The sequence below is a fragment of the Lissotriton helveticus genome, chromosome 2_1 (assembly GCF_964261635.1).
Source record: "Lissotriton helveticus chromosome 2_1, aLisHel1.1, whole genome shotgun sequence".
NCBI classification, from domain to species: Eukaryota; Metazoa; Chordata; class Amphibia; order Caudata; family Salamandridae; genus Lissotriton; species Lissotriton helveticus.
In genome coordinates, this window is record NC_136059.1 from 454,343,778 (window position 1) to 454,358,014 (window position 14,237).

The 14,237-nt window shown below is 44.8% G+C and overlaps 1 protein-coding gene across 1 annotated transcript in view; it reads right to left on the minus strand.

The window, feature by feature from the left end:
• SLC38A9 (solute carrier family 38 member 9) overlaps positions 1 to 14,237 on the minus strand; it is a 396,909-nt gene that overhangs the window by 77,073 nt on the left and 305,599 nt on the right. The window contains exon 12 of the mRNA XM_078675090.1: positions 1,749 to 1,859. Within this exon, the coding sequence (XP_078531216.1) occupies positions 1,749 to 1,859 (111 nt within the window). The remainder of the gene's footprint in view (positions 1 to 1,748; positions 1,860 to 14,237) is intronic.

The window sequence follows — 14,237 nt, forward strand, 5'->3', positions numbered from 1 at the left end:
TTTCTTGTGAGATGTACAATGACGTGTGCATGTGGTTCATGCCTGTGTTCTACAGGGACTTGGCTATCCCTCTTAATGTGAGGCAAAAGACCCTAGACAACCCTATCCAAAATCTTCTCCACCAGAACGTTAAATATTTCAGGTAATGCACAGACAGTGTCTTTCTCAAACGATAGATGCCTACGCCACTTTATCTGAAGACATGTTGAGAAGTTGCAAAAGAGGTCTAAGGCACGAGAGCAGATGAACTGTATCTGTGGATATGCTGCGAATACATCTATCACAATGAAAACATTCATACCCCTTAGAGTAACTAACATCCTTCCTATATTTTGCAGACAATGTCAATATTTAATGTTTTATTGCCATACGTAACTATGCCAACCTCCCACCTCCAGACATGCCTGGCAGGAGGTAAGCCGCTGAGCATGGCCTGTGGCTAGGATCTGCACCCAACCATCACGGCGACAAATCCCCTGCAGGCCATGCACGGTGTTGGGGGGTGGTGGGAGGGGGGGGGGTGGTCAAGGGCCTACCTGTAGCCAGTACCTATACCCAACACTCTCTAGGTGGGCAACCTCTGCTGTGCACAGCCGAAAGCCTTTCGCCATACGCGGTGGGGTGTTGGCGACAGGGCCTTGCCTGCAGCCAGGCTCTGCACTCAACCCCCAGTAGTTGGGCAACCCTCCCAACTTGAACAAACACCAACCTCCCTTTTCTTTTTCAAACTGTTTTCCTGATCCCGCAGGATATATAGTTGACCGCTCCTGCCAAGCAAAAGCAAACACTTCGGTTCCAGCGGGGGGGAGCTGTCAAAGTGCTCCTGCCCACAGGAACGCACCCACTCAGACTCACGTACCCACTCACAGACCCACACCAGATGCTCACGCACCTACTCACCCACTCACAGACTCATACCAGACACTCAAGCACCCACTCACAAACTGTGCAAGGTGGGGTTATGAGTTACAGTTACCTTAAGGCACGAGTTATAGACGAGTCTCAGGGCCAAAAAAGCATAAAAAAATATTTTAGCAGTAGTTGCGCTGGGTCCGTGACTCCTGCTGAAAAAACAATAAAGAGTGGTCTCCCGGCTTCGTTATTACTTGGCCATCAGGTGGGCCAGGTTCTGGGGGCATATGCATATCACAGAGCCCTGGGGACCACCACCTCCCGGGGTTTCAATTAAAGTAAATGCAGGGGAGGCCTATACGGCCTCCCCCGCTGCCCCAAGGACCACCAGCTCCCCGGGTCGCATATTTTTAAAAATGGGAGCCCTGTAGGACCCTCAGAGCCCTAGGGATTTGATTTTGAATTAACCACAAAGTTATAATAAAGGAATTATACTCCACCCATGAGTGCAACCCGATTCTTTACAATTGTAAAGCTGGAGGATTGTTACAGAGAAGCTCTGCCGTTTTACAAGGCTGCACCGCCACAGAGCGCCGACACATCCAACGCAATCAAGCCAAGCACATATATATATATATATTTTTTTCTTCAGGATATAAAAAAATATACAGAGGTTTAATGAAACTGAAATGCTATCATTGATCCTACCCTTATCAGAAATGAAAGAATATGCATACTTTTCAGATGATGAAACCTGTTAAACTACTGTTTAACTAGTACAGAATAATTTCTATTAAGTCAATTTTATATATTGTGTCATTTCCTGGTTTCTACTTTCACTTCAGTAAGGAAAACATTTAATTTAAGGGCTACTGAGTCCCTAGTTCATGAGTTACCTGCTCAATACAGTCCTTGGACAAGGGTGCAGGAAAAGCAGAAAATATCATAATACCAACATATGTGTATGTTAATCCCACTAGAATATATGCAACTGAAAGATCTCGGACCTGCAGATACATAAAAAAGTGATTTAGTCAGTGAAATTCGAATCATACAGAATTTAAGCGCAAAACAGTGCTGTCTCTAAAGGGTATACTTGAGTTCTTCAGCAACAAGGGGATAAGCTATGAAAAATATTCAACAGTTACTTAGGACTCTTTTTATGTTTATATACTTCTAGATAGGCAGAATAAATCAATCAATGTTATACTGAAAATAAAATCAATAGTAATACAAAAGCAGAGGTGTTTAATTATTAAACTGTAGGGTTATGTGGGGAAACAAACATTAGACAATGTCATACATTTTCTAGCACACAACATACACTAGTGACGAATAATGTGACATCACCATGACCAATCAAGGTTCAACAATTTCTTTTGAACATATGTATGACCCTGGTTCTACATCCTGTCTCCAATCAGGCCTCAGGCGAATTGCTATATGGATGAACCAGAACTCCTTGAAACTTATCGGTGAAAAAAACGAGGTTTTAGTTCTCGACAAGGAGAAAAATCTATGGGGCCCATTACATTGGCCTGTTGAGATGGGAGCTCTTCGACAGCCTTCCAGCCACGTCCGTAATCTGGGCATCTATATCGATGATTCTTTATCCATCCATCATCAAGCAGTCAAGGTCACAGCCACCTGCTTCACCATCTTAAAATGGCTTAGGAAAATCGTTTGGATGTTACCTAAGACCACCCAGAAAACTGTGGTCCATGCTCTTATCACCTCACGGCTGGATTACGGCAAGTTACTTTTTCTGGGTGCTAATAAGGCTGTGACCCGTAGACTGCAGCTGGTGCACAACGCTGCAGCGAGACTGTTATGCAGTGTTCCCAGAATCACACCCATCTCCGGCTATCTCCGCGACTTACATTGGCTCAGGATGGAAAATCGTATAAAATTTAAAGCCCTGAGTTATATGTTTAAGATCAAATGGGATTTAGCTCCACAATACCTGCTTTCTTTTACTTGCCCATATGTACCTAATCGCCATCTCCGTTCTGCTTCTCTGTAAAAATTCTTGGTGCCCAGATTTAAACTTGCTAGGATGGGTGGCCGTTGCTTTTCCTATCTTGGTCCTACTCTCTGGAATACTCTCCCTCTTGCTATCCGCAAAGAATCCAGCTATCCCCGTTTCCGCAGTTCCCTGAAGACCTGGTTATTCAATCAGTAACTTCTTCCGATTTTTGCCTTCTCCTGCTCCCAGTCCCCGTCCTGGCGCTGGGAAACCCTTTGTAGGTAGCTGTTGCGCCTTACAAATTCATTTAATAAATAAATAAATATGATGTTCCACTCTTGAAAGCTGTGCGTGAAAGGACAGGAGACAGGTTGAGATTAAAGAAAAGACCGGTTTCAATGAACATATTGTACATAATTGGAAGAAGTTTGATAAACAAGAGTTAGACATTGGGTTATAGGGACTGAAGTCCTTGCATTGTACGAACAGATGTGTCACTTTGTCTTTACGATTTTTTTCTAGCTGACCTCATTCACTTTCCAGCAGAAGTAATGAAACCTGAGAAATGAAAGAATAGCTCCATGCTGTTTTGTTTCTCGATCAACATAGTACCAGGCTCCACAGAAATGGCACACTTTAAAAGGTATGCAGTCTTTACCCCCGCAGGACATGACAACACACTTAAATTTGGCTCAGGACTTTTTTTGGTACTTTACCACACAGGTAAGTATTTTGTTTAAATGTCATAAATATCATAGTTAAAAAAGGGTGGAGGGTTGAGGGTTATGGGGTGGGTAAAAGTTAGTAAGGGTTTAAAGGGGTGCGTAGGATTCAGGGGTGGTACGGGTGGGGACTGCGTTGTATGAAGTATAGATAATTGACCCTTAAATGATGCCAATTGACTTTGGGACAGGTGGCGGACTGTGCTGGATGTGTATATGTGTTCTATGGTCCAGGAGCAGAGGCTCCAATTATCCATTATACTTTCCAAATTAAATATGCACTGTGTGCGTTATTACCTTCCAAAATATGAGGGTTCTCCTAAATGAGGCCCAATGTGCTGTGATATGAAAATCAGAGAATGTCTAGACTACTGCTGCTTGGATTAAGGATCATGCCTTTGAGCCTTTCTGTAACAGACTCTTCCTGCTTCCGGTGTTAACCACTAGGCTAAAAAGACCCATTTACTCATTCTATTTGAAGAGTATTGCATTCAAGTATCCAAAAACAATATTTGAAGAAATATTCTTTGCAAAGGTGCCTTTCACTTCTGTAATGTGGTATACTCCCAAAAAAATGAAATATATTTATTTTCAAAGGTATCTATTTTAGTTCGGCCTAATGCATGGAGCATGGAAACAAACTGTAAAAGAACATAAGAAAAAGTAAAAGAAACATCGTCAAGTAATATTGAATAATATTAGAAATTCGTGTGTCTGTATTTCAAGAACGTGGCTATAAAAACATGCATGTTTGTCTCAAAACTGTGTGTACCTATTAAATTAAAAATGAGAAAAAACATGATTTCTTCATGTCAATTTCAAAAGTAGATGCAACAGTGGTTCACCGCTGAGACCAATGCAGCTTGAACTATTACTGAGGGATGGAATGGTGGTTGCTCGACCTGGCCCGGAGCCTGGAAATCTCTGCCCATTTCAAACAGTCTTTTTCCCTTCAATCCGATTTGGAATGTCAGCTTTTACATTGCTACACCAACATTAAAAAAAACATTTAATTCTTAACCAAGATTTAAAACGCCATCGAAGGAAAAGACAACAAAATATGTGTTGCAAATGCCAGTGCATTTGAATACATGCTTTCACCTTGTTGCAACTTTACATAAGGGTATACTTATTTTCTACAGATCAATATTAAAAAAGTAACCAACTTTCAACATAAAATGAATTCATTTTTAACGTGTTCAACACATAACGTGTTTAGATGTTCCAGGACTTACTAATGCATGTCGATAAGATCGTCTTTAGATATTCTCAGTTTACATCAGGGTGGGTAGTAATTGTTTTGGGATTTATATAGCCGTTACTTCTCCTGATGAGACGTTTTATGACAAGTAGCAAGATACTGTGGAACCCAGGGTTAGTGGTTAATTTAGTGGTTATTGTCGGTTATCGTGATTAGTCATGCGCCATCAAGAAAATATTGCATGCATTTAATGCAGTTAATTTGTGACATATTAATACCAGGTAGGTGTGATCAATAGTGGGAGCTGTGTGGCTTCAGGTAAATGGTTGGTGAGACATATAGGCTGCAGAGATCAGGTAAATGTTAGATTACAGTGATAAGGTTTTAAAGAGCGGTTATGTTCTATGAAACGAAGTATCAGTCAATTACAGAATTGCAATAAGAAGTATTGAGGCAAGCAGACATGAGACATAGAGGAGGGTATACGAAGATAAGAAGAGGGTCACTCTGATTTTTTTTGCGTCAAAGTGCATTTTTTATCTAGGGTTTCAGGAGTATAGTGGGAAAGGGCTTTCTGAGATAGCAAGCAATCGGAGAATGTAAGCCTTAGAAAGAAAAAACATAAAAAATAGTGCCCCATTTCAGGGCCAGGTTGTTTAAACATGTGAATCTGAGTGCACAGCTCTGAAACACCAAGAGCCTTAGCCTGTTGTATGACAAGCTTAGGAAAGCTCTTTTACACATTGTCTGGAGTTTCTCAATCTTTGTATGGGATGTGTACACTACAAAAAGGCAGATGGCGCAGAAAAAAAAGAAAAGTTCTCATTTAAAGATCTTCCCTCACTATTCAGTAAATTAAAGGTTTTTCACTCACTCACAAAACATAAGTTATTTGGCACTGGCTGAGAGAGTTTCATCAATGTGTAGTCAGAGTTGTACACCGTTTCATCACCTAATTCCGTCCAAGTGTATGTTGTGTATGTTTATGAATGTGGCTATTGTAGTTTATAACAAAAGAACAAATGATGGACAAAATGCAGAACAATGTCCTACATTCACCCCAGTACAGAGATCTGGGCCTAAAGCCATCGTTTTTTTGCTCACCATGCCATTCCAGTTTGGACCCAGCCATATGCAAGGATGCTTGTTTCCGGTCCAGGGAGGACTTGGCTTGGCAGTTTGGGCTGGATTATTCCCATGAGGCACAGGGTCAAGACTGATTTGCATATGGCCAGGTCTAAACTGGGGTGGCATGGTGAGCAAAAGAATGATGGATTTAACCCAGATCTCTTGACTAGGGGTGAATATTTTCATTTGTTCTGCATTCCGTCCATCAATTGTGTGTCTTTTGCTTTCTCGCCCTAAGTGCGCCAGGTATGCCCAGCTGTGGGTCCAGGACTCACTGTGCCACTGGAATCAAGCTATCCTGGATGAAGAGGGGTGAAGCCCCGAAACCGGTCCTAGGATCCTTGTTTACGGTCCAGGGGGGACTTGGCTTGGCAGTTCAGGCTGGGCTGTTCCCATGAGGCACAGGGTCAAGACTGATTTGCATATGGCAGGTCTAAACTGGGGTGGCATGGTGAGCAAAAGAATGATGGATTTAACCCAGATCTCTTGACTGGGGGTGAATGTTTTGATTTGTTCTGCATTCCGTCCATCAATTGTGTTTCTTTTGTTTTTTATTGTAATAAATAGGCATTGTATGTAGAAGCAAAGCAGAATGATGGAGGATTGTGGGTACCATTTTTAAACTCCCGGACCTGTTTCTTTTCACAAGTTGGGGCAATGATGTTTTCCCAGACTGTGGAAGTGTAGAAGGATGTAGGTGGGAGAAGACCTAGACAAACGAGACAAGGTTCATATAGAAATTCAATTAATTCCTTCCTGTTGCACTGCCACTTGGTAGATGGTAGGGGTGAAGGGGGTACGTGTGATAGGTATGTTCAGATGTGGGTCTCATCATCACAGCACCACATGAGTCAAGCTGCACCTCAATGATGTGGCCAAAACATGCTAGGGTCGTTTGTGTTATGGTTTAGAGGTGACTTGGTCTAGCAGTTTGGGCAGCAATGTTCCTAATGGAGTAGGACGAAGACTGACGCATAAAAGTTGATCCTTTTCTGGAAAGGTGTGGCAGGCCCTGACTGACTGCCACTAGCTGAGTCTTGCACTTTTGTGTTTCAGTGAATACAAATTTATATTGCACCGAGAAAGTAATGTATTGGGCTGCTTTCCATTACATATAATGTAAAAGAGTGCCTACATTGAGACTTTTCACAAAAACACTCAGAGGTAAACAACAGAGCTATAAGGGGTATTTATAGGAGTATATATAAAGCATTCAGGAAGTGCAATTAGGGTTGGGAAGGGCTACTATTGGGAAGAGTACACCAAAACATTTCATTAAGAGGAAGGAGTTCCAGAAGTATGGTAAAAGGATGATACAATCAGAGAACTACAAAACAAATGTCTGAATAGGTGGGTTTTAGGATGCGTGAAATGCTTCCTGAAAGTTGTGAGTGAGGTTAGCGTTTGTTGGTCAGGTGGAAGAGTGTTTTATGTTGAAATGGATGTCAAGAGAAGGATTTATGCAGGCTAAAGGTCGGATTTTCCAGAAAACGGGTGTCTGTACTTCTTAGTCCCAATCTGCTGGAGAATGCCAGTAGGTGAAGTAAGGCCGGCTTTAATCGCGGACTGGTCTCATGTACGAGGATGGCATTTCTAATGTTTTCAGATTAGGTATGGCTAGCAAGTGAAAGTTTTTTCTGATATATCCAGATGAATGTAGTGGTAGATTTGTTTTTTATGAGTAATTAAAAAATAAATGATTTAAGAGTTTGGTAAGATCTTGTGAAGAGCAATAGTGAGGTTAAGGTGCAAACGGAAGGGCAAACCCAGAGGAAACAGGAAGACTGGGCCACAATTTGTGTAGTGTGTCCACTCTGGAGGCCTTTATAGAGTATTGTGTAGTTCTAGGGGTGGCCTCTTAAGTAAGCCTCTTGTTTTTGAGTCTTCAGCTGGAGTTTTGTGTACATTTCGGTAGTCTGGTATGATTTTTGTAATTCTATTTCAACTGCTTTAAAACTTACACAAATGCATTACACATTTACTGAAATTGACAGGGCACTGAAAAATTAAAAAGTTACGATCACTGACTGATGAAGGTTCTTGCAGTATGGCGAGCCAAGGACCTTTCCTATCTTTGCGAAGCAAAATGAGATCTAATCAACTAGGGATCATACTTCAATTCAGTCTCTAGAAAGGCAGATAAAAAACATCCAAACTCACAGCCAATTGGTAATGCTTGATTGAACTAATAACATTGTGTCCAAATTACCTTATGAGAAACTATCAAGTTGGATAAACGCAAATCATAAACTTACAGTGATTTTAACAAGCATTTACAATGCAACGGTCTCGCCTTTGCAAAAGTTAGAGCTATTGGCATTGTAAATAACAACATTTTGATTTATGTGTTGGTTTTGAAAACAGATAAATAAATGGCATTGTCATTTACAATACCAATAGCATAATCTCTCGCAAATGCCACACACAAACACACTGACCCATACACAAACACACAGACCCCCCCCACACACACAGAGCCCCCCACACACACACAGAGCCACACACACACAGAGCCCCCACACACACACACACACAGCCACACACACACACAGAGCCACACACACACACACAGAGACACACACACACACAGCCACACACACAGTCACACACACACACACACACACACACACACACACACACAAACACACACAGCCTTTTGGGTAACATGTATACAGTACATACAAAGTGACTATGGTGGAAATAGAAGTTGCGAGTATGGGTGACAGCGTCAAATTGCTGGGCACCAAAAAGAGACTCACAGGAGCTGTGTAGTTTCCAATTTCTAGGTCACAGGGTTACTGAAGACATTAAATTAATAGTCCCGGGTAAATAAAGTAAGTGTGTTAGAGTCTTTAAAACAATAAACATTATTAGCATTGTTTTTTTTTTTTTTTTTTAAATAAATCCAAGGACTCATAATGCTGCTTCCAGTCCCTGGTTACACAGAAGTATTGTGTTGTTCTAAGTAGGAAGCAATGCCAGATTGACTGCTTGAATGAAAAAACAATGCACAGGAAGCATTATGGAAAGGAGTATTGTCAAGCGCATCGCCACGGTTTCCCTTTAATATTAAACAAACAGTTTTGATTCAATTATCTAAATCCCACAATTTAAGCGTGTGAATGTGGTCAGTTGTGCCACAGTGGTACGCGATGCTTTCTTCAGCTAAGCATTACCTGATTACCTGTTATTCAAGTTCTCGAAGGCATTGGGATATCAGGCAAGGCACGGATCGGCTCTACCGATCCCTGCAGGTCGTCAAACCAATGCTAATTAGCGAATAACTTGATCACGTTGCATGAAACTCTCCTCCGGAGGCCGCCATCTTGCACCATGAACGGCGCAGCTTGGAGTCTCTTTCTGACGCCGTCACCGGGCTCGACGCCATTGAAATGGGCGACACTTTATTGGATTGCGCAGATAGATGTCCGGGCTGCGCCTAGGTCCGCCGGACCCACCTGATACAGTTCGGGGTGCATTTAAGAATGCTCCGTTTTGTTAAATGAACTCTACTCGGCACCGCCCACTGCGCCGGGGCTCCACAAAACAATACTTATATTTTTCGTTGCTTTGCGCGTGTTACTGGTGTCAGTGAACCATTATAGCGGTCCCCGTATCAAGTAATTCGTATATAATTAAACAGGGGCATATTTTAACTTCAGCACAACCCCAATAAAAAGAACTCTTCTGAAATAAAATGCCTACTTTTTTAAAAAGAGACCTACGTGTGTACAAAAGAAAAACACAGCGGTGCACCTTAGCAAAGACAGTGTGTTGTCGAGGCATACACAGTGCGAGGCACAACACGATACAGCTGCTGAAATAGTTGTGTATATCTCCTTGCGTCTCTGTGAATGCGTGCGACCGTTTACTGAACCTGCACATTTTTAAATAACAAACACATGGCCCAGGGAGGGCACCTCTCCCCCCGCACCGCTGAACACAGAGCTCACTGTGCCCCTTTTGGGCAGATGCTGAGACATAAACATGCGCGCACTGGCACAAGTCTGTGACCTGGGATCTGCGAACTCACACACATCTTCAGCTGTGAGATCAAAGTTGCTAGAAGAAGTGCACACAGAGTTGGGTATGCTCTTGGAGCTATGTTGCCGTAATTCATGCATGAAGCGCTAATATGGAAGTGTCTGCTCTCTCTGCCTTGTTGCTGCAGAGTGTGTAGAATAAAGCGCTGTGCCTGGCCCCTGAGATATGTGCACATCTCACAAGAGCTCTGTCCGTGTGTGCACTCCCTGCCCCTCGTGCCCTCCGAGTGGCACACTAATGCACTGAAGAGCTTTCTCGTCTCGAGGTAGGTTCTGCGCGGTGAATACCTCTAACCCTAACCTGCTGGTGTACCTAAGGCGTCCTCCCCCTTCACAAGCCCCCCAGGGCCCCCGCCTCGTCGTCCTCCCTCCCTTCCCACAATCCGTGCATAGCCATATGGCCCTTCCACGCAGACACAGCCGACATCCAGTTATCCAGGCGCACAACGCCCCGCAATGGGGAACAATTGGGGCTCTGTCTGCCCCCATTTTTGATGTGAGGGGGGCAAAGACAAATAATTACACAGACACACACACACACACACATACACACACACACAAAGACACATACACAGAGCCACACACAGTGCCACACACACACACACACAAAGCCACACACACACACACAGAGCCACACACACACACACACAGAGCCACACACACAGAGCCACACACACACAGAGCCACACACACACACACACAATAACACGAAAGAAGTCGAACACAATCAGTTTTTCTTGTCTGCTAAGGACATTAAACTAATCCAACTAATTATAAAAAATTAAGAAAAAATCCACTTAAGCAAGAGGAAATTTCACTGTATAATTCAACACATTAACTCATTGGGCTTCTGAGAAAATCTTTGGGCCGCAGCACTTACTCTTTTACAGATTAAGCACTGGTCGGTGTGATCCCTGTTACAAGAGAGACGAGGAAAGGATGAGGGGACGAGTGTACGGAAAGCAGGTAAAAAGATTACAGCAAGCATACTAAAAGGATGTGAAATGGTTGTATGAGTGGAAAGAGGAATGCCCTCAATTCTCACAGATTACTTGTTAACAAAATAATCACCAGAACCAGTATTCCGTTTTCAAACCATGAAATAAGGCATAACATGCAGAAGTGGTATGTGTTGCGCCAAACCTTATATGATTTGCCCCGTTTTTCGTGCCTCTCCTGCTCGCCCCCCTTCAAACGTTGGTAGCTTTGACCTGCGGGAACCTTTCAGACGAAAACAGTGGCAGTGAAATAATAATTTAACTACTTGAAACTCCGATCCCTGTGTCAACTGTTGCTGTATAGGAATGGGATGGAAATAGTGTTGCTATTTCTCAGTTCAATGCGTCCTTTTCCGCCGTGAGAGACGATTTAAATAACACTGAGAACTGCTGCTGAGCAGTGTTTCCCGGTTATGGCCAGCTGTGTCAAAGCTTGCGCTTCTGACTCGAGCTTAGCCATCATTGGTGCAGCAGGTGCAGTAGCACCGGGGCTCTGGAATGTGAGGGGTCTACTGAACCTCATTACACCTACTTTTTTACTAGCTGACCTGGTGGCATGGACTACTGCTCTGGCGATCATAAGAGCCGTGGGCACCCTTGCCACCTATGCCAATGTCTTGCCGTGTGGTGTCAGCGCACCGTTCCAGCCGTAAGCCTGCTATAGCCTGTCATGGTTCGAACTACGAGTGATGCACTGAGGCGGGGATTGAGAAAACAAGTGGCAAGCCGTGGCCTCCCTGTTAATAGCCAGTGCGGTCTCCGGCTGGGGGTCAGAGGCAGAATCGAACACTGACTGCTTCTGTATGCCTCTCAGTGGCTGCTTCCCCTGAAATGGCCGGTCAAGAATCCCAGACTGACCCCCTGCGCTCACTTATACGGCGAGCAGATGCCCCGTGTATCTAACTAAAGGTCAAACAAACAAACCGAGAGCCATTAGGCGCACTGAAATGCTTCTAGTGGCTGCCGCGAGGAGACACTGAAGTCTGCTTTGTTGCTAAGAGACATCGCCATTAAAACCTCTCCGGGTCAGAAGCAGCTGAGAAACGCAGACGACGAACTAATAGCGGCGGCGCCCATACAAGCATTCAGAACTGACTGCTACCGAGGTGCAGTGCTGGCCTACGGACTTTGGGGGACGCGGACAAAGAAGGGTACCGTACACTAATGCAACACACGGATTTGGGGACATGGCCAAGCGAGGGCACATCCCCCGAATCCCGTAGGCCAGCGCTGCCCATCGACAGCAGTTTTACAAATTAAGCACTGGATGACTTGACCTTTCTAAGCCTTTTCATACCACAACAAGCGCTTACCAGGATTTTTGCATCTCGTACGACGCCGACTTTTCTCTTATGGAGCCGTCCCATTCGGACAGCCTCAGCCTGACTTGCTGCTGTGGTAAAACGTTCCTTCTTTATGGGGCTTTTACCACAAATGTAAGTCAAGGAGCCCTGTCGTGGCTGGGCAGAATCAAATTTTATATTTATTTCAATGCCTCCCCACGCCCATCCCGCTGCACTGTATACGAGGCCTCCAACGCGACCTCACAAATTTTATTTGGGGCGGGAGGCGACCTCGGTTCTCTCAGAAGCTCCTGATGGCGCCTCGAGACAGGGGGGGACTGGCCTGCCTCAACCTCGTGGATTACTGCTGGGCATCGCACCTTTGTTTTGTAGTAGAGTGGGGGGTGACAGAGAGTAAGAAGGGATGGCTGCATATGGACCGGGCAGTGACTGGGCAAACCATCTGGGACCTTGTATAGCATCATCGGGCGGCACGCTCTAGGAGTGCCTAAATGGCGGTATCCGTTCTTCCCGCCGGCACATCGCACGTGCGCCTTCGCCAAGTGGACACAGGGAAACTGCAGGGTGATGAACGATCTGTTTGAGGGGGGTACACTTAAGACCTATGCCCAATGTAGGGAGGAGTTTCGCGTCCCATCGGAAGCAGGATTACAATACGCCCTGCTGAGGCACTGGGTGTCCGAGGGGGAAATGCATCAGGCGGCTACACGCGCCTTCACTTTCTTCGAACAACTGGCCCGCTCCTTTGTTGACTCACAGGGATTGATGTCCCGGATCTACCAGATTCTGCAAAATCCAAAGACGCCACCCTCTCACCCATATCAGCACCGATGGCAGTCAGCATCAGACAAGGACATTAATCCTGCACAGTGGTGTCGATTATGGCAGGATATTCCCAAAATATATCATAGCATCCTGCAGCTGGAAAATGCCTATAAGCTCATGACTCAATGGTATTACACGCCTTAGCGCCTGCACAAGATGTTTCCTAAATCCTCTCCTTTGTGCTGGAGGTGCTGGTCTGCATCAAGGGATTTTATTCATATTTAATGGGCATGCCAGTCGTTGACCATATTCTGGAAAGAGGTCCTTAGCCACATCAGGGGGGTATTGGGGTTCCCTTTACCTGAAGCCACAAGCACAATCCTGCTAGGTATCAAACCTGCTGGCCTGAAGGCGCTCACTCGGAGCGATTGGATCTTGGCGCTCCAAATGCTAGGAGCAGCCAAGCTGCTTATAGCCTTGTATTGGAAAAAAACCCGAAGCCCCTCCAATCGCAGCCTGGTTTATGCATTTATGGCATGTTGTCACGATGGAGCTCTTCACAGCGCGGCTGCAAGCCCGCGACACGCGTTTTAAGGCTGTTTGGCAGCCCCTAGTTAAATATCTCTGTGCTGTTGAACATGCGCACCACGTGCCTACCAAGCTCAGGACGCTGCGTCTCTTTGAGGATGCTATTGTTCCTCCTGATCCAGATAGACTGCTTCCGTAGATGCCCTCGGGCATTGAGACCCCATCGTCAATGATGCCGGATCGGGCTTACTGTCCCATACCCCCCCTGCACACGCTGCACTTATCCTTGCTGTGTGATCTTTCCCCGTCTACTTTCATCCTTTCCTTTTATCCCCTCTCTCCTTTTCTCTTTCCGCCATTCTGTGGGTTCTTGGGCCTTGTTGGTCCGACTGTTGAGTTTGGGCTGGTGGCCTGTTTGTTACGAAGGCAGACCTCAGAGGTCTTGCCTTCTCGCAGGATCGGATGGCATTACACTATGCATCATAAGACACGGCCGGCCCCTCTGGGGTTGTAGGCGAAGTGCTGGGTACAATTATGCTTTCTGCATAGCTTCCTAAAGATATTAATGTGCTGCCTAGCTACGCGGCCGGCCCTGTGTAGGGTTGTAGGCTTGACGCTGTGCATCAAATAGTCCTGTGGCCGGGTTTTTTGTCTGAAAAATAAAACAGATTTGAAACAAAAAATTTGAGCTTTAATGCTACCTACACTCTTCTGCACATTGAAAAAATAG